We start from the raw sequence: 24,383 nt of genomic DNA, 5'->3' as shown, positions 1-24,383 counted from the left end.
GCAGTATTGTTTACATGGATTTTCTCCCATTTGTCTTTGAATAGCAGAAAATTCAGCTATTTGCTGACATAATTTGGAACTCCACCATAGGCACCAAAAGTCTAATTATCTGCATTAACATGAAATATTAAAAAGTTGAACATCTCCCTCAAAAGCATTGACTTTCAATGGTATGAAGCTGATTGCATAGCTGGGCATGTTCTCAATTTTTTTCTAATAAATTAACTGTTCCTTGGTTCATCTATTTTAAGCATCCCTGTCAATAGGTTTTCTTCTAACTGAGTGATAAGCAGCAAACATTGGGTGAAATGATCCAAGATTCAAAAGGGTCAATTTTCCTGGGTTTACCACCCCAGAAGTGCTTGACCAGGAGGGTGAAGTACACTGGAATATGGGGACTCATAATTCCATGTTTAATCATGTTATTGTTAAATATGTAATTTTTTGAAGTTTTGATTTTGTTTAAGCCCTTATTTTGGACATTTAGAAATTTCAATTACTGAGAAAAAAAATGGTGCATGGATTTTCTTTTCTGAAAGTGTTTTGAATGATTTGTGGGCATCTACTGGCCAGATTGCTCAATCCTAGGGTGCTGTACTCTCCCTATAAAATAGCAGCTATTGTGTGATTCACAGGAAACATGACACTTTTAACATTAAAGCTACCTATCATAGCACCATGTTCAGAGAAAGTTACTACAGGTACTTAGAATAAGTTTTTAATGAAACACGTGCTTCACATACTGAATTTTTATATATAATAGATAGATAATGATGCAGCTACTGATGCTTATAGCTGAGTAAAAACTGAAGTAATTCCGAGCATCTAACAAAGAATGTCAACATTGGATGAGAACACACACGTACATAATTTTAATGCATTTTAAAATAGAATTTACAGTACAAAGCTATCAATCAATGTAGGGGTCGCAAAATCCCCTCAGCCCCCGAAGATTGGGAAATATTAATCCACATCGTGGACGAAGACTTGTGTGATTTAAATTGTCTCTGGGTTGGACAATGTTTTAAAACATACCCAGAACCGCAAAAGGCTGCGTTAAAAAGCTTGTAAGCTAGGCAGCACTTGGACACTGGAATCAAAGAACTTTGTGAAAATCGCAAACTTTAAGATTGTACATTTTATTAAAAGATGTACTCTTGAGTTTTGGACTGTTTAAATTGCCCAGGGCATAAAAATGGCTGAACAGACCTCATGGAAACAGAATTTTAAAAGGCAGCAGAAAAGGACAGGCTGTTAGCATATGAAAAGCTCAGCGCTGCCCTGTAGTAAGTTTGAATGGAGCCCGAGCTGTCAGTCATCCTGTGGTATTGGGCGGGTCCGGTAACCTACAAGCTGCTTGTTTACACTGGGGAGTAGCCCGTTTGAATCAGCCAATCATCGGACAGCAAGCACAATGGGTTGTTTACACACATCCATTCACTGAAATTGACTCTACTACGTGATGTCTCCATGTATGAATGGAGGAGGTTAAAAGCCCTACTCTTGTGTATTCGGACTTTTCGGCGCGAAATTGCGCACGGACTTTTTCGGCGCGAAACAGCAGGGACTCCCAGGGTATAAAGATTAAGCCCAGGAAATCCTCGGCCCCTTTTGTCTCTTTTACTCTTTGGACTGCAGGTGAGCAAGGCTTCTGACCCACTAGCAAGGCAATCTAGTGAGAAGTAAAGGGGCGGTAATTTAAGGGAAATGTTGCTAAGATTGTAAGATTAACATTATAGCCATTTATCCCTCGTTTTTGCCGTCTGCCGTCCCGTTAAGCAATTTTATCGTGATTACTTTGATCGTGTAGTGTAGTTTCTTTAGTTTTAATAAAATTTGACTTTCTTGCATCCAGACCATTTGTCCGTTTTTAATATATCATTAATTATAAGTTCCTCCAGTCAGAACTGGAGGGGTGGGGGGGGGGGTTTAGCAATTCGAAACTGCTGATTGGAATTGGTCACAGTGCAGTGGCAAAGGCTGCCTGACCAGGTAAATTACCGTAAACCAGGTAAAGGATGCCTCCCTACACAAAATTTAATTTTTAACATTTTTAAAGAATGAAAACTTTTCCATTAACTTAATCATATTATTCACTGATCAACTTATACAACAAATAAATCAAGCAACGCAATACAGTCTGTTTTCAAAATGCACCAACATGATTCACTTTAACTTGTTTAGATTTTATTCAATTTTGAAACAGTAAACATCATTACAGGATTACATTCCATCTTCAGTTAGCCATCCCATGTGATTTTGTACCTTCAGTAATCAAACATAAGCATCACACCATAATCTTTTCATTCATGCTGTTAATGTAAGTTGTTGAGAAAATTAGTTGTTCAATTACACAATATTCTTGCACACCCTCCTATTTATTTAGTTTTTGATACCATTTTGGGAGCTATTCGTTCTCAAATCTTGATTTATGGACAGGGAGCCCACACACACTTCCAGCAGGAACCCTTCAATAATGATCAAGATTGGGAACCCTGGCCAATTTTTCCCTTTCTAACCCAGGGCACTGAGGCCAAATGTTGAGATCAGCAAGGTCAGCACACACCAGGAATTAAACTTTGGTCTTTCCTGAACTGTATGGGCAGGATTTTCATTGGGCCGTGGAGTCGGGATTGGACACGTGTGGGGGGTTAAAATCCCGAAATCAGGGGTCCCGAGCCCATCCCACACCCAAACCCAACTCCATGCCAGTTTCAAAGCAGGTGGGTACCCGCCCCGCACTGGGACCCGCCTACCTGAGGCAGGAAGGGATTAATGCCAATTAACTGCCTGTTAACAGGTAGTTAACAGGCAGTTTTTAGCCTAATCCCTATTTTTAAGGTTGAAGTGTGGGATTCCCGACGGCTCCAAACCACGCCAAGTTAGAGGAGGGGGCCGTCAGGTTGAAGGACTTGGAGGGGTCGAGATGTCGGTGTTCAGGTGAGTGATGTGTGCATGAGTGCAAAGGTAAGTGTGTTTGGTGTGTCTAAAGTGATTAAAGAATTTTAAATTACTTTTTTTACCTTTTCAACCTCCTTCCTTTAGGTCCCGAGAGTCCCTCATCTCACCGGCACAGAAAGCAGAATGGTTGCGAACTGTCAAAAGTGACAGCCTTCAGCTTTCTGTGCAGGAGAGATTTCTAACTGAGTCTGTGGAGAAGGACTCAGGTTAGAAGTAAGACTGTCAGTGTTTCACAGCTTCAAACAGCTTTCAAACACTGATATTTCATCTGTCAAAACCTCTTAACAGATTAAATTTCAGTCTGTGACGTCACCTGTTGCCGGGTGGCCCTTAATTGGCCTGCTGAGCCCGCTGGGCGGGCTCAACAAGGTCAATCAAGTTAAGATCGCGTGGATTGGCCACATATCGATGGAGGCGGGACTAAAACCCCAAAAGTTGTAGTCCCGCCTTCAACCTGACTCCTGAATGAAAATCCTGCCCTATGGCTCAGCTACCTGCTGGATAATCTCGCTGAACCAACTATCAGAGAAAATAAACAGATTTCACGCCATCACACAGTTGCAATGATCACACAGGTTTTAAATTTACAATTTGATCACATAACATTTTCCGTTGTAATTCCTATGAAAATGTAGAGCATTATATTGGTGCATGGAAAGTTTTAAATGCATTATTGAGCCTTTTCTGATTTTGACACAACAATGTGGAGATCATTCTTTTTCTTCTTCAGTTCCTCTAGTGCTTTGTATCCATTTGCAGAGAACCGATTCTTCTCCACCCTTCACCATAGATGAGAAATATGATTAGTTATTACTCATTTAAGAACATAAGAAATAGGAGCAGGAGTAGGCCAATCGGCCCCTCGCGCCTGCTCCACCATTCAATAAGATCATGGCTGATCTGTTCCTAACCTCAAATCTACTATCACTCTACATCCCACCCAAACCCATGTGATCGCCTGGGAGAGGCGAAAAACCAGATAAAAAACCCAATGTCCAACTTGGGAGAAAATCAATCTGGGAAATTCCTCTCCGACCCATCTAGGCGATCAAAACTCGTCCAGGAGATCACTGTCCCTATATTTTCTACAGTACTTACCTTCTGTAAAAGGTGATCTCCACCCCAGCCAGGAACAGGAATAGAACCATCTCCTGAAATCTAACACATAATTAGAACACAAGTAGGAGCAGAACCAGGCTACATGGCCCCTTGGCCCGCTCCGTTACCCACAGGGCCATGACCATTCCGAACATAGGTTCATGTCCAATTTCCTGCCCGCTCTCCGTAACCCCTAATTCCCTTTACTTCTAAGAAACTGTCTATTTCTGTTTTAAATTTATTTAATGATGTAGCTTCCACAGCTTTCTGGGGCAGCAAATTCCACAGACCTACTACCCTCTGAGTGAAGAAGTTTCTCCTCATCTCAGTTTTGAAAGAGCAGCCCCTTATTCTAAGATTATGCCCCCTAGTTCTAGTTTCACCCATCATTGGGAACATCCTCACCACATCCACCCGATCAAGCCCCTTCACAATCTTATATGTTTCAATAAGCTCGCCTCTCATTCTTCTGAACTCCAATGAGTAGAGTCCCAATCTACTCAACCTCTCCTCATATGTCCACCCCCTCATCCCTGGGATTAACCGAGTGAACCTTCTTTGTAGTGACTCGAGAGCAAGTATGTCTTTTCTTAAGTATGGACACCAAAACTGTATGCAGTATTCCAGGTGCGGTCTCACCAATACCTTGTACAACTGCAACAATACCTCCCTGTTTTTATATTCTATCCCCCTAGCAATAAAAGCCAACATTCCATTGGCCTTCTTGATCACTTGCTGCACCTGCATACTAACTTTTTGAGTTTTGTGCACCAGGACCCCCAGATCCTTTTGTACTACAGTACTTTCCAGTCTCTTGCCATTAAGGTAATAACTTGCTCTATGATTTTTCCTGCCAAAGTGCATAACCTCACACTTTCCAGTATTGTATTCCATCTGCCAAATCTCTGCCCACTTACTTAGCCTGTCCATGTCCCTTTGCAGGTTTTTTATGTCCTCCTCACTCACTACTTTCCTTCCCATCTTTGTATCATCTGCAAACTTTGATATGTTACACTCGGTCCCCTCCTCCAAATCATTAATATAGATTGTAAAGAGTTGGGGACCCAGCACTGACCCCTGCGGAACACCACTAGTTACTGATTGCCAGTCTGAGAACGAACCATTTATCCCAACTCTCTGCTTTCTGTTAGATAGCCAATCCTCCACCCATGCCAGTATATTACCCCCAATCCCATGATTTTTTATCTTGAGCAATAATCTTTTGTGTGGCATGTTGTCAAATGCCTTTTGGAAGTCTAAATATACTACGTCCACTGGTTTCCCTTTATCCACCCTGTATGTTACTTCCTCAAAGAACTCAAGCAAATTTGTCAAAAATGACTTCCCCTTCATAAAACCATGCTGACTTTGTCCTATTAAATTATGTTTATCCAAATGTCCCGTTACTGTCGCCTTAATAATGGACGCTAAAATTTTACCAACCACAGATGTTAGGCTAACAGGTCTATAGTTTCCAGCCTTCTGCCTACTACCCTTTTTAAATGAGGGTGTTACATTAGCAGTTTTCCAATCTGCCGGGACCTTTGCTGAGTCCAGGGAGTTTTGGAAAATTATTACCAATGCATCCACAATTCCTACCGCCACTTCCCTCAAGACCCTAGGATGTAAGCCATCAGGTCCAGGGGATTTATCCGCCTTGAGTCCCATTATTTTACCAAGTACCACTTCCTTAGTGATTTTAATCGTATTTAGCTCCTCCCCCCCTAGAGCCCCCTGTTTGTCCAGTGTTGGGATATTCTTAGTGTCCTCTACCATAAAGACTGATACAAAATAATTGTTCAGCGTTTTTGCCATCTCCATGTTTCCCACCATTAATTTCCTGGTCTCATCCTCTAAGGGACCAACATTTACTTTAGCCACCCTTTTTCTTTTTATATAACTATAGAAACTTTTGCTATCTGTTTTTATATTTTTTGCTAATTTACTTTCATAATCTATCTTCCCTTTCTTAATCAATCTTTTAGTTATTTTTTGCTGTCTTTTAAAGACTTCCCAATCTTCTATCCTCCCACTAGATTTGGCTACCTTATATGCCCTTGTTTTTAGTCGGATACTATCCTTAATTACTTAGCCACGGATGGCTATCTTTTCTTTTACACCCTTTTTTCCTCAGTGGAATATATATTTTTTGGAAGTTGTAAAATAACTCCTTAAATGTACACCACTGACCATGTACCGTCTTACCCTTTAATCTATTTTCCCAGTCCACTCTAATCAATTCCGCTCTCATACCTTCATAGTCTCCTTTATTCAAGCTCAGCACGCTTGTTTGAGATCCAACCTTCTCACCCTCTAATTGAATATGGAATTCAACCATGTTATGGTCACTCATTCCAAGGGGATCCTTTACTAGGACATTTTTAATTAATCCTGTCTCATTACACAGGACCAAATCTAAGGTTGCTTGCCCCCTAGTCGGTTCAGTTACATACTGCTCAAGAAACCCATCCCTAATACACTGAATGAACTCATCCTCAAGGCTGCCCTGCCCAATTTGATTTGTCCAGTTAATATGATAGTTAAAATTCCCCATAATTATGGCTGTTCCCTTATTACAAGCCTCAACTATTTCCTGATTAATACTCCATCCAACAGAGTTGCAACTGTTCGGAGGCCTATAGACTACGCCCACTAGTGTTTTTTTCCCCTTATTATTCCGTATCTCCACCCAAACCTTTTCACTATCCTGATCCTTTGACACAATATCATTTCTCTGTATTACAGTGATTCCTTCCTTTATTAACATAGCCACCCCACCTCCCCTTCCTTCCTGCCTGTCCTTCCTGATTGTTAAATAACCTGGTATATTTAATTCCCAGTCATGGTCACCCTGCAGCCATGTTTCTGTAATGGCCACAAGATCATACCCATATGTAGTTATTTGTGCCGTTAACGCGTCCATTTTGTTACGAATGCTACGTGCATTCAGATAAAGAACTTTCAAATATGTTTTGTGGCACTTAGTTCCTGCTTTTTCCCCTTTTACTACTTTACCTTTTACTCCATACCTTCTGTCCCTTCCTGACATGCGCTGTTTTTTAATTCCCCCACTGCTACCTAAGTCTATGACCTTCTCCGTAGTCATTTTTATTATTTGCTCTCCAGAAACCTCCCCCCCACCAATTAGTTTAAAGCCCTCTCTACAGCCCTAGTTATATGATTCACCAGGATTCTAGTCCCAGCACTGGCGAAGTGAAGTCCGTCCCAACGGAACAGCTCCCTCTTGTCCCAGTAAATAGAAGACTATTTCACTTTATGCGACTGTTATAACGTCTGGAGGAAGAAATTCCATGGAGGTTCTGTATGACTCCTACCATAACTCCAGTAGGAGACCAGCAGAACCCCCAGAGAAATGGTGGAGATAAATAGGCCGGAATTTTGCCCACCTCGGCAGGTCTGGTGTGGCCGGTGTCGACTTCACCCGAAAACACAGCGTCAGTTTCCACATGTACGCTGACGACACCCAGCTTTACCTCACCACCACTTCTCTTGACCGCTCCACGGTCTCTAAATTATCAGACTGCTTGTCTGACATTCAGTACTGGAAAGTCATATGAAGTCAGAAATAGATGGTAGAAAGGTGAGAAGCAATAAGCAAAGGAGAGAAACACAAAGGGCCAAACTAATTCATAATGAGAGTGTGAAAAAAGCAAGCCTGAAGGCTTTGTATCTTAATGCTAGAAGCATTAGGAACAAGGTGGATGAATTAGTTGTGGAAATAGAGGTAAACAAGTATGATTTGATTGGGATTACAGAAACGTGGCTGCAGGGTGGGCAAGGCTGGGAACTTAACATCCAGGGATATACAATATTTAGGAAGGATCGGCAAAAAGGTAGGGGAGGTGGGGTAGCATTGCTGGTAAAGGAGGGGATTAATGCAATGGAAAGGAAGGATATTAACTCGGATGAAACGGAATCTGTATGGGTAGAAATGAGAAATAGCAAGGGGAGAAAAACATTAGTGGGTGTGATATATAGGCCTCCAAATAGTAATATGGAGGTGAGGGAAGGCATAAAAAGGGAAATTAGAGAAGCGTGCGATAAGAGCACAGCTGTCATCATGGGTGACTTTAATTTACATATTGATTGGACTACCCAAATTAGTAAAAATTCTGAGGAGGAGGAATTCCTGGAATGTTTTCGGGACGGTTATCTGGACCAATATGTCGAGGAGCCGACTCGAGATCAGGCCATTTTAGACTGGGTATTGTGCAATGAGAAGGGACTTATCAACAATCTTCTTGTACGAGGCCCCTTGGGTCAGAGCGATCATAATATGATCGAGCTCTCAGTCGAGATGGAGAGTGAGGAAATTGAATCAGAGACTAAGGTCCAGAACTTAAATAAAGGGAATTACGAGGGTATGAGACGGGAATTGGGTAAGATTGATTGGGTGGTGTTTCTGGGGGGATTGACAGTGGATAGACAATGGCAAGCATTCAAAGATAGAATGGAAGAATTCCAGAACATGTTTATACCGGTTTGGCATAAAAATAAACCTAAAAAGGTGACTCAACCGTGGATAACGAGGGAAATTAGGGACAGCATAAAATCAAAAAAAAGGGCATATCAACTGGCAAAAAAAAGCACCAGACCGGAAGATTGGGGGCAGTACAGGATACAGCAGAAGAGGACAAAGGGATTAATCAGGAAGGGGAAAATAGAATACGAAAGTAAACTTGCAGCAAAAATAAAGACAGACTGCAAAAGCTTTTATCGGTATATCAGGAGGAAAAGACTGGTAAAATCCCAAGTCGGTCCCCTGCAGTCCGATTCGGGAGAATATATAATGGAGAATAAGGAAATGGCAGACCAATTAAACTCATACTTTGGTTCTGTATTCACAAAGGAGGACACAAATAACCTCCCAGGAATATCGGCAAACATAGGGACTAATGAGAGGGAGGAGCTGACAGAAATTAGTATCTCTAGGGATATGGTGTTGGGTAAGTTGAGGGGACTGAAGGCCGACAAATCCCCGGGGCCTGATAAACTACATCCTAGGGTACTTAAGGAGGTGGCCCTGGAGATAGCAGATGCTCTAAGGATCATCTTCCGGAACTCCATTGACTCGGGAACAGTACCCGTGGATTGGAGGGTAGCTAATGTTACCCCAATATTTAAAAAGGGGGGTAGAGAGAAAGCAGGGAATTATAGACCAGTAAGCCTTACATCGGTTGTGGGCAAAATGCTAGAGTCCATTATTAAGGATAAAATAGCGGAGCACTTGACAAATGGGGAAAGGATCGGACAGAGTCAACATGGATTTACAAAGGGTAAATCGTGTTTGACTAATCTGCTGGAATTTTTTGAGGAAGTAACTGGTAAAATAGATGGGGGAGAGCCAGTGGATGTGGTGTACCTTGACTTCCAGAAAGCCTTCGATAAGGTTCCACACAAAAGATTGTCATGCAAAATTAAGGCTCATGGGATTGGGGGCAAAGTATTAACGTGGATAGAGAACTGGCTGGCGGATAGAAAACAGAGAGTTGGAATAAACGGCTCGTTTTCAGAGTGGCAGGCAGTGACCAGCGGGGTGCCGCAAGGATCTGTCCTGGGACCCCAGCTGTTCACAATATATATAAATGATCTGGATCAGGGAATTGGATGCAATATTTCCAAATTCGCTGACGACACTAAACTAGGAGGAGGGGTGGGCTCTGATGAGGATGTCAGGAGGCTACAGTGCGATTTGGACAGGTTGGGGGAATGGGCGGATACGTGGCAGATGCACTATAATGTGGATAAATGCGAGGTTATCCACTTTGGGGGTAAAAACAGGAGGGTAGATTATTATCTAAATGGCAATAGATTGGGAGATGGGGAAGTGCAGAGGGACCTGGGTGTTCTTGTGCACCAGTCACTGAAGGAGAGCATGCAGGTGCAACAGGCGATTAAGAAGGCAAATGGTATGTTGGCCTTCATATCAAGGGGGTTCGAGTATAGGAATAGGGATACCTTACTACAGCTGTACAAGGTGCTGGTGAGACCGCATCTGGAGTATTGTGTACAGTTTTGGTCGCCCCATCTGCGGAAGGATGTTCTTGCCATGGAAAGAGTGCAACGGCGATTCACCAGGCTGATACCTGGAATGGCGGGAATGACCTACGAAGAGAGATTAAATAGTTTGGGCTTGTACTCACTGGAGTTTAGAAGATTGAGAGGGGATCTCATCGAAACATATAAAATTATGGCAGGCCTGGACAGGCTGAATTCAGAGAGAATGTTTCCAATGGCCAGGGAGCACAGAACCAGGGGCCACAGTCTAAAAATAGCAGGCAAATCATTTAAAACAGAGATGAGGAAGAATTTCTTCACTCAAAGAGTGGTGAGCCTGTGGAATTCCCTGCCACAGAGGGCTGTGAAGGCTAATTCAATAAATATTTTCAAGAGAGAATTGGATATATTTCTGAAGGCTAAGGGGATTAAGGGTTACGGAGAAAAGGCGGGGACGGGGTACTGAACTGGTAAGATCAGCTATGATCTCAGACGAGGATCAGCCATGATCTCATTGAATGGCGGAGCAGGCTCGAAGGGCCGAATGGCCTACTCCTGTTCCTATCTCTATGTTACTATGAACAAAAATGTTCTCCAATTAAATATTGAGAAGACCGAAGCCATTGTTTTTGGTCCCTGCCACAAACTCTGTTCCCTAGCCACTGAATCCATCCCTCTCCCTAACATCTGTTTGAGGCTGAACCACACAGTTCGCAACCTTGGCATCATATTTAACCCTGAAATGAGCTTCCGACCACATATCCGCAGCATAACTAAGATCGCCTATTTCCACCTCCGTAACGTCGCCCGTCTCTGCCCTTGCCACAGCTCATCTGCTTCTGAAACCCTCATCCATGCCTTTGTTACCTCTAGACTTGACTATTCCAACGCACTCCTGGCCGGGCCTCCCACCTTCTACCCTATGTAAACTTGAGGTCATCCAAAACTCGGCTGCCCATGTCCTAACTCACACCAAGTCCCGTTCACCCATCCCCCCTGTGCTCGCTGACCTACATTGGCTCCCGGTTAAGCAACGCCTCGATTTCAAAATTCTCATCCTTGTTTTCAAACCCCCCTATGGTCTCGCCCCTCCCTATCTCTGTAATCTCCTCTAGCCCCACAACCCCCGAGATATCTGCGCTCCTCTAATTCTGCCCTCTTGAGCATCCCTGATTATAATCGCTCAACCTTTGGTGGCTGTGCCTTCTGTTACCTAAGCCCTAAGCTCTGGAATTCCCTGCCTAAACCTCTCCGCCTCGCTACCTCTCTTTCCTCCTTTGAGATGCTCCTTAAAACCTACCTCTTTGACAAGCTTTTGGTCATCTGCCCTAATTTCTCCTTATATGGCTCAGTGTCAAATTTTTATTTGCCTTATAATACTCCTGTGAAGCACCTTGGGACGTTTTACTGTGTTAAAGGTGATAAATAAATACAAGTTGTTGTTATTATTAGCATGGGTCAAGGAAGCGGCAATTCTCTTTGGGCTCCCACCTGCCTATGCCTGCTGGAAGCTTCAAAACCTGCCCCCCCCGGGTCAAGGGGGTGGCCGTGAATATGGGTTGGGAAGTTTACATGGAGGGAGTGATTAAGGGAGGATAGGAGACTAGTGAACTCAGAGGAGAGAGCGCATAATGGCCCAGAACATGGTGTCGGGGGCTTGCCGCGTGTGCAAGCCCCCGATGTGCGCTCACCCTGCGCGCCGACATCTGAAACCTGGCCCGCAGTGGATTTCCTTTCAGTGGCCAGGTTCTGATGTCGGCGCGCTGTGCTAACCTGACCCAGCGGCGTAGTTAGTGCGATGTGCCGGCTGGGATCAGGTGAGCACTGTTCAGCCAATCAGGGGAGGGGAAACTTCATTCATAAGTTTGAGAGTAAGAACTGTCAAACTCATGAGAAGTAGTGCACCCCAAAACACTACTTAAACTTTAAATAAAATTTTAAAAAACATCCCAATCATTAAATTAAGTATAAATAAGTTTAAAAAAATAATTCAAACAATAATTTTTTTTTTTGAAAAAAATAAATTTTTAATAAAAAGGGTCTAAAACTAAACTTACCTTATTGTAGATTCTTTAAAATAATAAACCATTGGAAATTTTTTTTCTAAATGGCACGAAAACACCACTTACCTGTAAAAAAAAATACTTACGTGTGCTTTTTACAAGCGTAAAGACTGGAGGCCTTTACACATGCGCAAATCCCCCAAAACAGAGGAAATCCAAGACGCACGCGCTGCCCCCTACAGCGCACGCGCTAGCCTCTTCAACTCTTGGGTTAGAGGAGAGGAAATGCCGGTTTTCAGCGCATGCACTGTGCATGCTGAAAACCGGCATTTCCTCTGGCCAGACGCGTGAGTACCCCTTCCGTACTCACGCGTTTGAGGAGGAATTTCTGGCCCAACGAATTGAGATGGAAGATATCTCGATAATAAAATTTCTATGGTATTTGGGTGGGTGGTAGAGAACGAGAATTTTAAATGAGAGGTGAGAGGTGTGGAATAAGGTGAGATGCTCAAAGGAGGATGAAGTGCCGGAGGAGTAGCGGGACAGACCAAGGTGTGATTTGGTGATGAGCCACACAGCCACCACGGCGCTCTGAGCGGGGCAAGTGGTGGAAGGTATAGCCAGGCGGGGAGGCTTCATTTAAGGGTAAGGTGTCATCACCTCTCAACCAAGTTTCCGTCAGGGCCATGATATCAATGCAATTGTCCACGATAAGCTCATGGATGGCAAGGGCCTTGTTCGCAAGTGAATGAGGTGCCCGCCCCCCCACTAACCACACAAACGTGGGAGGGCATTGTTCGACAGAAGAGCCCAATGTATAATAATGGGCCCGGATTTTACGGGGCCTATAATGGTGTAAATGCCCCACAAGTTCTGGGTTTCTGCTTGCGATGCGTATGCGCGAAAACCCGGAACTTGCAATGTGTCAAGTTTCAGCTTGACAGATCGTACGAATCCGCTGGAAATTGACATTCGTTGGCGCAGAGTTGGGCTGTTTGCGCAACTACTGCTCAGCGAATGCCCATCAAAGCCTTATGCCTGGTAAAAGCATGCGTAAAGCCTTCTTTTACCAGCATAAGGGTTAAAATAAATGTTAAAATAAAACTTTTAAAATCATTTAAACATTTCCTTACATTTAAAATTAGTTTAGGTTATTTTTGTCTCGTTTAAAAATGTTGACATTTATTTTCAAAAAATTACATTTTTATTTTAAATGTTTAATTAAATGGTATTTTAATTAATTTTGAACCTGTGATGATTTATTTTTATTTCAGTGGTGTGAAATTGTGTTTTTTAGGTGATTCCTATTGCGCTTATGGGGATTCTGTAAGTAAATGGAATTCCCATAAGCATCATAGGAATTCCCCTTTTTGATTGGTTGGGCCAGCCCATGTGTTCCCAGGGACACTTGCGAACCGCATGCGCCCTGGGATACGTGGGCCTTTACGCAGGCGTATGCCTGCAGGCCCAGGACCGCAAGAGTCCGAGGGTGTGGAGCCATCAGGTAGGTGTGTACTTTTCTTGCGGTTCGGAGGCGTTCGCCCACGGCAAGCCTCCAGCCGCAATTTCCAATTGGTTTATGTGCAAATCAATTGCTACAATATGAAGTGGAAGTTTACATTCTGAGTAATTCTTTCTAAAATCCTATTGGACGTTTATTCATGCCAATAAGCTGAGGGACAACAATGCTAGAAAATAGAATATTTTCCTTCTTGTGACTTTAATATTAAATATAGGTCAATTTATATTTGATGCATAACAGACATATTTGCACTTATCATGTGATCTCACTCAAAAATAGGGGCTCTGAAATTCTGTGTGGTTACCAACTTTGGCAAGGGATTGGTGGACTCACGAGAGAAATGGATTAGACTGCTATTTTCAGACATTCGTGCTGTTTCTCTGTTTTCCACTGGTTTTACCACAGGACAGATGGTAGCCCCATGGAATTTCAGGGTCCAGGGTCTCAATGTGACAGTCAGTGCTCCAAGTACTTCAACAGGTGTGCCTCAGAACAGGGAGATGTGGCTATGAGCTGGAATTTCCTCTTTGGCAGGTTTAACACTGGAGGTGCACCTTGACCAGAATTCTGCCTGCTGGTGTAACACTGCTGTGACCTTATTTCATTCTCTGGGCCAACTTAATTTTAAATATGTGGGCAGCCTCTCAGCATTGTTGGCACCCTCTATTGGAAGCTCACCTTTGAGGGGAATCCAGCACTGCTGCAGTAGCTTAAAATGGAAAGCCCGGGTGTCAGAAATTGGAAGACTGTCAGCCAAGGAAGAATGTCTGCAGCTGCTAAATCAAATAACAGAGCCTCCAAATTTTCCAACTTCTCCATTGAAATTTTGTTGGCCGAAATGAGGCAAAAGAAGCAGGCAATCTTTGGCATTGTGGGAAAGAAGCCAACCAAAGAGATGGTACAGGCCCAATAGAAGGAACTGATCTTGGCTGTGAGTGCTACCTCCAGCAACCCCTCTACAGCTACTCAGTGTAAGAAGAAATTAAATTGACTCACCAGCCTAACCAAGATAATAGAAGTCAGTCCAATGTTCAACCAATGCAATTTGAGAAGCATATTTCATATTACCATCCACCTTATCGTACATGTACTGAACACCATGTACTATTGGATTCATATTGCACATTGGCCCAGATTTTCCGATCGGAGGCTTCCTGCGTGCGGATGCCTCCAATCTGGAAAAAATCTATGCCCTTACCTGAGGGCTCCGGAGGTATGGACACTTCCGCTCCTGGGCCTCCCCTGGTGCGCACGCACAGACGCCCAGGTATCCCAGGGGCGCAGGCGGTTCGCAAGCGTCCCTGGGATCACGTGGGCCATGGGGAACCAATGGAAGAAGGGAATCCCCCTTCACAGTTTAGACAGGTCTCTCAGCTTAGACTTGTTAAACGTATGAATGGGGATCACTCAAAAAACACACTAAAATATTAAATACATTTTTTAAAATCACGTATTTAAAATTAGTTAAAATGACATTAAATTAAATATTTTAAACAAAAATGTAATTTAAAAAAATAATTAAAGTTTTTTACAGGGCTAAAAATAAACTTACCTTTTTTAAAAGTATTTTAAAAATATAAATGAGTGAAAATTTTTTATTTTTTTACTTTTTTAAACTCTTATGCTGGTAAAAGCAGGCTTTACACCTGCTTTTACCAGGCGTAAGATTTCTAAGGGTTTTCTGCGGGCGGAGGTTCTGCAGAAAGTGGAACTCTCCACCCGTAGAGGCCCTTCTCCAGGGCAGGCGTGCGATCTGTCAGGAGGATTCTTGACAGATCGGAAGTGCCGGTTTTCAGCGCATGCGCTTTGCATGCCTGAAACCGGCACTTGTGAGGCCCCTACGAGTGTCTACACAGCTCGTACACACCCGTAGGGATCGGAAAATACGGGCCATTATTTTGACTATTGGCTGTTCAACATGACCAAAAATAGCATAATTAATTATGTCAAAAGTAAAAGAGAATGTTTCTCTAAGCGGGCACTTTAAGTAACAGAGTTCTCAAGTACAGCTGAATTTTGCCAATAGAAATACACCTCAGTTGAAAAATAATTGGCAGTAGCAACCTTTAATTTTGTCTTTGAACTAAAAAGGTGACACCTTACCTTATTGTCCTTAGACTGGCACAATCCTCAATGAAGTCACAAAAGCTTTTAATAGATTTGTCTGTAAATTTGTTATGACTTAAATCAAGATGGATCAGTGTTTTGAATGGTGCAAATGAAGATTTGAGGTCTTTGCAGCTAGCATCTGTGAGTCCAGTCTTTGATAGTCTAGAGAAACAGAAATATAGAAAATAATAGGAGGATTCACAAAATAAATTTAGAAATTTATGTGTCAAAGATTTCAGGAAATTGAGTTTTTCAAAATGACAGGAACATGTACAAAATTACTCATGGGAAAAGGGAACTAATTGGTGGAATGAGATCTAGGGGTTGAAATCGTACTGTGAGATACTAGCAATGAACATGTTCACCTGAAATTCTTTTGTCTACTATTTTAACAAAAGAGCTCATTTATTTTAAATGGGTTAAAATTGTCTTAAAATTTTAGACAGAGGAAATTTTATACGAACATATTAACATGACCATTACTAACATTACACAAAGTGATTTTAGCCTGTTAGTGTCCAGAAAGCAGAAAAGGCAGGAGGCAAATGAGAGTCATCTGTTGACACTGAAGTATCTGAAAACTATGGGGCTTTCATATATAGGACCTGGCTTGAGAACCAACCAAGGCTGGTGGGATGAAAGTCTCTGCTTTTAATTGGCTGTAGGATGTTATGTGAAATTAATTTGGACAGTCTCAACCCACTTCCCATCAGCATAGATGCACAGCATAAAACTACCCTTAATTCAGCACCAAATTAGAGAATGGCTGACGTGAGACATGATAATGGCAATGATGTTTCAGGATGCTATTGGTCTTCTTTTATTCTTGTGTTGTGGGTTTTTGATATGTGTTATATAGAGCACTGGTTGGAGTGCCTGGCGGTGCCGAGGGTTTTTTAAGGGCATGTTGTTGTTGGAAGAGAGAGAGAGACTGGGGGGAGAAGAGAGAGACTGGGGGGAGAAGAGAGAGACTGGGGGGAGGAGAGAGAGATGGGGGGTGAAGAGAGAGAGAGAGACTGGTGGATTTATTTCGGGATTAGCCTGGAGAGAGAGGGGGGGAAGGAGCGCCTCAGGCCTGTCCCGATCGACCCCTGCGAAGGAAGGAAGGAAGAAGGGGGAGCGGGGGAGAGAAGGGGGGTGAGAAGGGGAGAGAAGGGGGGAGCGGGGGAGAGAAGGGGGGAGAGAAGGGGGGGAGAGAAGGGGGGGGAGAGAAGGGGGGGAGAGAATGGGGGAGGGGGGGAGAGAAGGGGGGAGGGGGGAGAAAAGGGGGGAGGGGGGAGAGAAGGGGGGAGAGGGGAGAGAAGGGGGGGAGGGAGAGAGACAGAGGGAAGGAGAGAGAGAGGGCGAGTGGCCCGCGGCCGCAAATGGAGCCAAGCCCCGAGAGCAGGCGTGAGCCGGCTTGAGGCTGAGAGACGGCCACGCCCAGTTGCCGGGGTAACCCTTCCCCCCCTTCCGAGCCCCCGTCCTCCCGAGCACCGGCCGCGCCGCCCCGCACTCCCGAGAGCCCCGCTCTCCGAGCCCCGGCCGCCCCGCACTCCCGAGAGCCCCGCTCTCCGAGCCCCAGCCGCCCCGCCCCGCACTCCCGAGAGCCCCGCTCTCCGTGCCCCGCCCGCCCCGCACTCCCGAGAGCCCCACTCTCCGAGCCCCAGCCGCCCCGCCCCGCATTCCCGAGAGCCCCGCTCTCCGAGCCCCGCCCCGCCCCGCACTCCCGAGAACCCCGCTCTCCAAGCCCCGGCCGCCCCGCACTCCCGAGAGCCCCGCTCTCCGAGCCCCGCCCCCCCGGTCGAGCCGGCTTGAAGTCCGCCGATTGCGGCGGTGAGGGACGGCCGGCGGGCCCGGTTGCCGGGGTAACCCTTCCCGCTCACCAAGCCCCGCCCGAGATCCGCACTCCCGAGAGCCCCGCCCCCCCCGCCCGAGCCGAGCGGGGAACAGAGAGAGACGCCGCGTCTCAGCTGCTCCTGCTGCGCGCGCACCCTGACCCTCGTGGCTGACGCCGTTGCCCCGGGTAACGTGACACCGGGGGGGGTGGGGGGGAGTGAGGAGCTTAGCAGAAGCCGTGGGACAATTACCTAGCTCGGGCCTGGCTGGGCAAGAAAGGCCCAGGCTTTGAGGCCTAACAAAAACGGGGAAAGGTAGGAAAAAGGATCTTCATGTTAGAGAAAATATTTACAAATGAATGAAGTTTTTTTTAAAACAATTTAATAAAAGCAATTTTATTTTGCTGGAAATGTATATTTGAAAAGAAAGACGCAGAAAGCAGGAAAAAGAATGGAAGCAAGATGGCGGCTACTCACCTCGGTTCAGAACGATAAGGCCCGCCCACACCGTCAGGTCACCAAAGCGTAGGATTGGTCAATCGTCCCGTCACTCGACCGGAGGAGGGCCCGGCCGCACGCGCCAGCAACCCGGCGTACGATTGGTCGACCTCGAGGTCACTCTGTCGCTAATGAGCGGATAATGAGATGCTAATGAGCGGAATGTTGAAGGTTTTTCGGATACCGCGGGCGCAATTTTTGTCCGGCCGAAACGTAAATACGCTTACCATCGTTTTGGAACGGTGAGCTTTCTTTCGACGTAATGCACGCGTAGGTACGCTCTGTAACTTTCGAGCACATAGCCAGACAGACGCACACCCGAGGACAGACAGAAGGATAGACAGAAGGACAGACAGAAGGACAGACAGAAGGACAGACAGATGGACAGACAGATCGACTCCTTTATATATATAGATTAGGACAATGAGCAATATTTTGACATGTGCAATATTGGCCCAGAAATTCAGGTCTCCACGGGTGAGTACGCACGGGGTACTCACCCATAGGCCCAATGGAAGTGCCGGTTTCCTGCATGCACTACACATGCGTGGGAAACCGGCACTTTCGTTCCCCTGAAAGAAAGGGTTCAGAGTTCGAACGCTGTGCGCAGGAGAGGCTGCACGTGCACATCGAAATTACGTTTTTTTTGCAGGTTTCCCGGGAGGGTAAGTCTCCAGAAGTTACACTTTTAAAAAGCAGGTGTAAGGCCTGCTTTTTACAAAGTAAGTAGTGAATTAAATAAAATTAAAACATTTTTTCCACAGGTTTATTATTTTAAAATATTTTAAAGCAAGGTAAGTTTATTTTTAGCCCCATTAGAAAATAACATTATTTTTTTCAAAAATTTAAATTATTGTTTAAAACAGTTATTTCATGTAATTTATAGTTTACTAGCTGAAGTGCCCGGTGGTGCCGAGGGTTTTTTGAGGGCATGTTGTTGTTGGAAGAGAGAGAGAGAGCGACTGGGGGGGGGGGGGGGAAGAGAGAGCGACTGGGGGAAGAGAGAGAGCAACTGGGGGGAAGAGAGACTGGGGGAAAGAGAGAGAGAGACTGGGGGAAAGAGAGAGAGAGACTGGGGGAAAGAGAGAGAGACTGGGGGAGAGAGAGAGAGACTGGGGGAGAGAGAGAGAGAGAGAGAGACTGGGGGAGAGAGAGGGAGACTGGGGGAGAGAGAGAGAGAGTGACGGGGGAGAGAGAGAGAGAGACTGGGGGAGAGAGAGAGAGACTGGGGGAGAGAGAGAGAGACTGGGGGAGAGAGAGAGAGACTGGGGGAGAGAGAGAGAGAGAGACTGGGGGAGAGAGAGGGAGACTGGGGGAGAGAGAGAGACTGGGGGAGAGAGAGAGAGAGACTGGGAGAGAGAGAGACTGGGGAGAGAGAGAGAGACTGGGGAGAGAGAGAGAGACTGGGGAGAGAGACAGAGAGAGTGAGAGAGAGAGTGGGGGAGAGAGAGAGAGACTGGGGAGAGAGAGAGAGAGAGTGGGGGAGAGAGAGAGGGAGTGGGGGAGAGAGAGAGAGAGAGTGGGGGAGAGAGAGAGTGGGGGAGAGAGAGAGAGAGAGTGGGGGAGAGAGAGAGAGTGGGGGAGAGAGAGAGTGGGGGAGAGAGAGAGAGTGGGGGAGAGAGAGAGAGTGGGAGAGAGAGTGGGGGAGAGAGAGTGGGGGAGAGAGCGAGAGTGGGGGAGAGAGCGAGAGTGGGGGAGAGAGCGAGAGTGGGGGGGGAGAGAGCGAGAGTGGGGGAGAGAGAGAGAGAGTGGGAGAGAGAGAGAGAGTGGGGGAGAGAGAGAGAGTGGGGGAGAGAGTGAGAGTGGGGGGGGAGAGAGAGAGAGAGAGTGGGGGAGAGAGAGAGAGTGGGGGAGAGAGAGAGTGGGGGAGAGACACGACAAACACATATCATTCTTTAACCTATCATAGTAAAAGATCAAACTTAACATGAAATCCTTATATATTTCGACCTGGAATATCCAAGATCTACGCTCTTCGGTGCTCGACGTGAAGAGTAGGACCCCAGAGTTCATAGATGAAATTAAAGATCTGGATATTATCATTTTACAGGAAACTTGGAATAGAGGAGAAGGACACACTGGCCGTCCCCAAGGGTACACAGAGCTGGTGGTCCCCTCCAATAAATTGCCAGGAGTAACCCAAGGCAGAGACTCTGCAGGCATACTGATTTGGTTTAAAACAGAGCTTAAGAATTGCATCAAATTTATAAAAAAGGGCGAAAACCACATGTGGCTCAAAATTGAGAGGGGGATTATCTCTAACACTCAAGATGTTTTCATTTGCGCACTCTATATCCCCACAATGGAATCCCCGTACTTTAAAGAGGACACCTTCTCCAACATTGAGAGGGAGATTATCCAATTCCAGGCCCAGGGGAACGTGTTGATCTGTGGTGACCTCAATTCAAGAACTGGCAAAGAACCAGACTTCACCAATAATCAGGGAAACAATTACATATTCGGGAATAACCACTTCGATATCCCTTCCCATCCATACAAGCCTGCGACAAACAGACAAATACTAATGGAAAACAGCTCCTGCAGCTCTGTCGAAGCCTGGGTCTGTACATTGTCAATGGTAGGTTCATGGGAGACCTCCTAGGAAGATCGACCTATTGCTCACCTCTTGGCTGTAGCATCGTAGACTATATGATTACAGATTTGGACCCATCCTCTTTCAGAGCATTCACAGTCAAACCACAAACAACACTGTCAGACCACAGTCAAATTACTATGTATCTTAAAAAGACAGAAACAACCAACACAGAAACACAACCCAGTAAGCTGTACAACACCAAAAAATCGTAGAGATGGGCCAAAAACAGCACAGAAAAATATCAGAAAGCAATTAGCAATCAATCAACTCAAGCTCTCTTGGAAAACATATACACTCACAATAAAGAAGGCGTAAACCGGGCAGTGAATAACCGAAATAATATTTTTGATAATTTGGCAACAAGGTCAAACTTGAAAGCTCGCAAGAACAAACCCAAAACAAAAAACTATGAAAAATGGTTTGACCCAGATTGCCATAACATGAGGAAAAAACTTAGAAAAATATCAAACCAAAAACACAGACAGCCAGAAAACGAGGAATTACGCCTTACTTATTGTCAGACACTAACACAATACAGAAACACACTCAGAACCAAAAAAGAGCAGTATATTAAGAATACACTCAGCTCCATTGAGGAATCCATTGATTCCAATTGTTTCTGGGACAACTGGAATACATTACACAAAAAACAACACGACGAATTGGCCATTCAAAATGGAGACACATGGGAAAACCACTTTGAAAAATTATACCAGAAAAACACACGAAGGCCAGAGCAATACCAAATATGCAAAAAACTGGAAAAGCTCGAAATGGCCATAAAAGATAACCAAAACCCGCTAGACTCCATAATAACAGAAAAAGAACTATTTGAAAAACTCAAGGACCTGCGACCAGGAAAAGCTTGCAGTGCAGACGGCATACTAAGCGAGATGATTAAACACACAGACGATAAAATGAAACTGGCTATCCTAAAACTCTTCAACTTGGTTCTGAGTGTCGGTTACTTCCCTGATATCTGGAACAAAGGAATCATAACGCCCATATACAAAAGTGGAGACAAAGTCGACCCAAATAACTATCGAGGCATCTGTGTAAACAGTAACCTGGGGAAGGTATTCTGTAGTATCATAAACAAAAGACTTATAAACTTCCTTGAGGAGCACAATGTCTTGAGTAAAAGCCAAATTGGATTCCTACCAAACTATAGAACATCAGATCATATCTTCACCCTACAGACCCTAATTGACAAACATGTTCATCAAAACAAAAGCAAAATCTACGCATGCTTTATAGATTTCCAGAAGGCTTTCGATTCCATCTGGCACGACAGTCTATTCCTGAAACTTATCAAAAGCGGGGTAGGGGGAAAAACATATGATGTAATTAAATCAATGTATACAAACAATAAATGTGCAGTTAAAATTGGAGACAAACAAACAAAATACTTCCCACAGGGGTGTGGGGTGACGCAGGGCTCGCCCATCTCACCGACACTGGCACCGGAATTGGCAAAACTACTTGAACAATTTACAGCACCCGGCCTCACCCTATATGAATCCAAGGTTAAATTCCTCCTCTATGCAGATGACCTGGTTCTGCTGTCACCAACTAAGGAGGGTCTACAGCAGAACCTGGATCTGCTGGAGTCGTTCTGCCAGACCTGGGCCCTGACAATAAATCCCCAAAAAACCAAAGTCCTTGGCCTAGAATTTCACTATCGCCGCGCCAGGTCTTTAGCGCCTGAAATTTAGCGCCCGCCCGGATTCCCGTAGCGCCCGCCTGAAATTCAGTTGCAGCGCCCCAAGACGGAGGCGGGCGCTATTGCAGGGTTTGGCCGCCTCGCTTGGGGCGCTGAAAGTCAATTTCAGACGTCCAGCTGCCGCTGCGCCACCCGATGCGGTGCGGCAGGCTGGGGTACTGCAGGCCTCCTCCTTCCCTTAAGGAGGAGCTGCCTGCAGCCGTGAGATCGCCGCTGGATTCCCCCGGCAAATGAGCCCGGCACCACGGAGAAGTGCCGGGCTCGCGGGGGTCAGAGACCAATGCCGCGGGGGGGTGGTGTGGGAGTCCGGGGAGGAAGGAGCGGCCAAGCGGCCGCCGGGAAAGCGGCCGGCCGCACCTCCACCGTTACGCCCCGGCCTCTCGGAGCTGCAAGGCCCCGTTTTACAAACGCTCCTTGCGCCCGCTACGGGTGATGCGGCGGCAAGTGAACTTGGGCGTTGGGCCGCCATCGCGTTGGAACCGGGGCGCTGCGCACACCGATGACGTCATCGGTGCTGGCGCAGCGCTACCAGCTAACGCCACCATTTGCGCTACACTGAATTCCAGGCTACCAACAGCGCCGGCGCTAAAGACCTCTTTAGGCGCTAAGTGGGCGCTAACACCACTGAATTTCTAGGCCTTTGTGTTCCAGCAAAGATCCAGACATCAGGGACCCAAAATAAATTTCACACTAGGAACAACCAAAATTGAACAAACCACTAACTACACATACTTGGGCTTAAAAATCAGTTCTACGGGAAATTTTCATCTGGCTGTGAATGAACTGAAAGAGAAAGCAAGAAGGGCTTTCTATGCCATTAAAAAATCAATCCAAATAGAAATCCCAATTAGCATTTGGCTCAAAATTTTTAAATCAGTAGTTGAACCAATTGCACTCTATGGCAGTGAGGTGTGGGGACCGCTAACACAACAAGAATTTGCAAAATGGGACAAACACCCAATTGAGATCCTACATGCAGAATTCTGTAAAAGTATCCTCCGGACTCAAAGGAAAACCGTAAACAATGCATGCAGGGCAGAACTAGGCCAATATCCATTAATAATCACTATCCAAAAAAGAGCCACCAAATTTTGGAAACACCTAAAAATGAGCAACCCCCACTGCTATCATTACGAAGCCCTGAAATGCCAAGAGAGGACCATAAAGAAGAATACCCTCAGTCAACTAGTCCTGGGACTCAGTGAAGTAACTACTAACACTACTAACAATAACCAGCCCCAGGACAGTGACAGCGTAACACAAAGAATTCGACCCAACACAATCGTCACTAAGCAAAAGGAAAAATATCTGTCATATTGGGCAGAAACAACAAAAACACAAAACAAACTCAATTGCTACTTGGCCCTAAACAGACAATACAACATGGCTGATTACCTGACCATGGTAAAGGATAGCAAACTGAGAAAAACCTTGACAATGTACAGACTTAGTGAACATAGCCTGGCGATCGAAAAAGGTAGACACAGGCAGACCCAGCTACCAAGAGAGGACAGGATATGCTCTCACTGCAGTCAGGGAGTGGTGGAGACAGAGATGCACTTCCTCACAGCTTGTAGAAAATATCAGGGCATAAGGGAGAATTTCTACCCAAAATTCACAAAAATATGCCCGGAATTCAGAAATTTGAATGACGACCAAAAACTCCCATACCTACTAGGGGAAGAGAGAAATTGTGTAACCCTAGCGGCACACTATGTTACAGCTTGCCATAAACAGAGGGACAACCACTAAATATAAGAAAAGAGTATATACAAATTATATGAATGTATATTTATACACTCAGGGATATATCTGTTTATACACTGTATGGATAGACCTGTGTTTATGTGTTCAACCATGAATGGTTTTCGATGCTTTGGCAACATAAGATGTACCTTGTCATGCCAATAAAGCGATTTGAATTGAATTGAGAGAGGGGGAGAGAGAGAGAGAGAGTGGGGGAGAGAGAGAGAGAGTGGGGGAGAGAGAGAGAGTGGGGGAGAGAGAGTGGGGGAGAGAGAGAGTGGGGGAGAGAGAG

General features: G+C 45.2%; 1 protein-coding gene across 2 annotated transcripts in view; it reads right to left on the bottom strand.

Moving 5' to 3' along the window:
- Positions 1–2,165: 2,165 nt before the first annotated feature.
- The window catches only part of LOC147115646 (NACHT, LRR and PYD domains-containing protein 3-like), a 56,897-nt gene continuing 34,679 nt past the window's right edge, over positions 2,166–24,383 (bottom strand). Inside the window, exons 13-15 of one of the 2 annotated variants that reach the window (XR_015078657.1) lie at positions 15,706–15,873; positions 10,039–10,185; positions 3,656–3,740 (exon numbers count right to left, since the gene is read on the bottom strand). Coding sequence is in view for 1 of the 2 variants with exons in the window: in XM_085990078.1 (XP_085846204.1) it covers positions 3,632–3,740; positions 15,706–15,873 (277 nt within the window). In the remaining variant the exon portion in view is untranslated. Of the gene's footprint in view, positions 3,741–10,038; positions 10,186–15,705; positions 15,874–24,383 lie in introns of both variants that reach the window. The other variant, XM_085990078.1, reaches the window with a different exon arrangement.

The sequence above is a fragment of the Somniosus microcephalus genome, chromosome 6 (genome assembly GCF_052327205.1).
Source record: "Somniosus microcephalus isolate GS21.2 chromosome 6, FLI_Smic_1.0, whole genome shotgun sequence".
Lineage (NCBI taxonomy): Eukaryota > Metazoa > Chordata > Chondrichthyes > Squaliformes > Somniosidae > Somniosus > Somniosus microcephalus.
The sequence above is the reverse complement of the archived record's forward strand: the minus strand, read 5'-3'. Positions and strand labels throughout refer to the sequence as shown.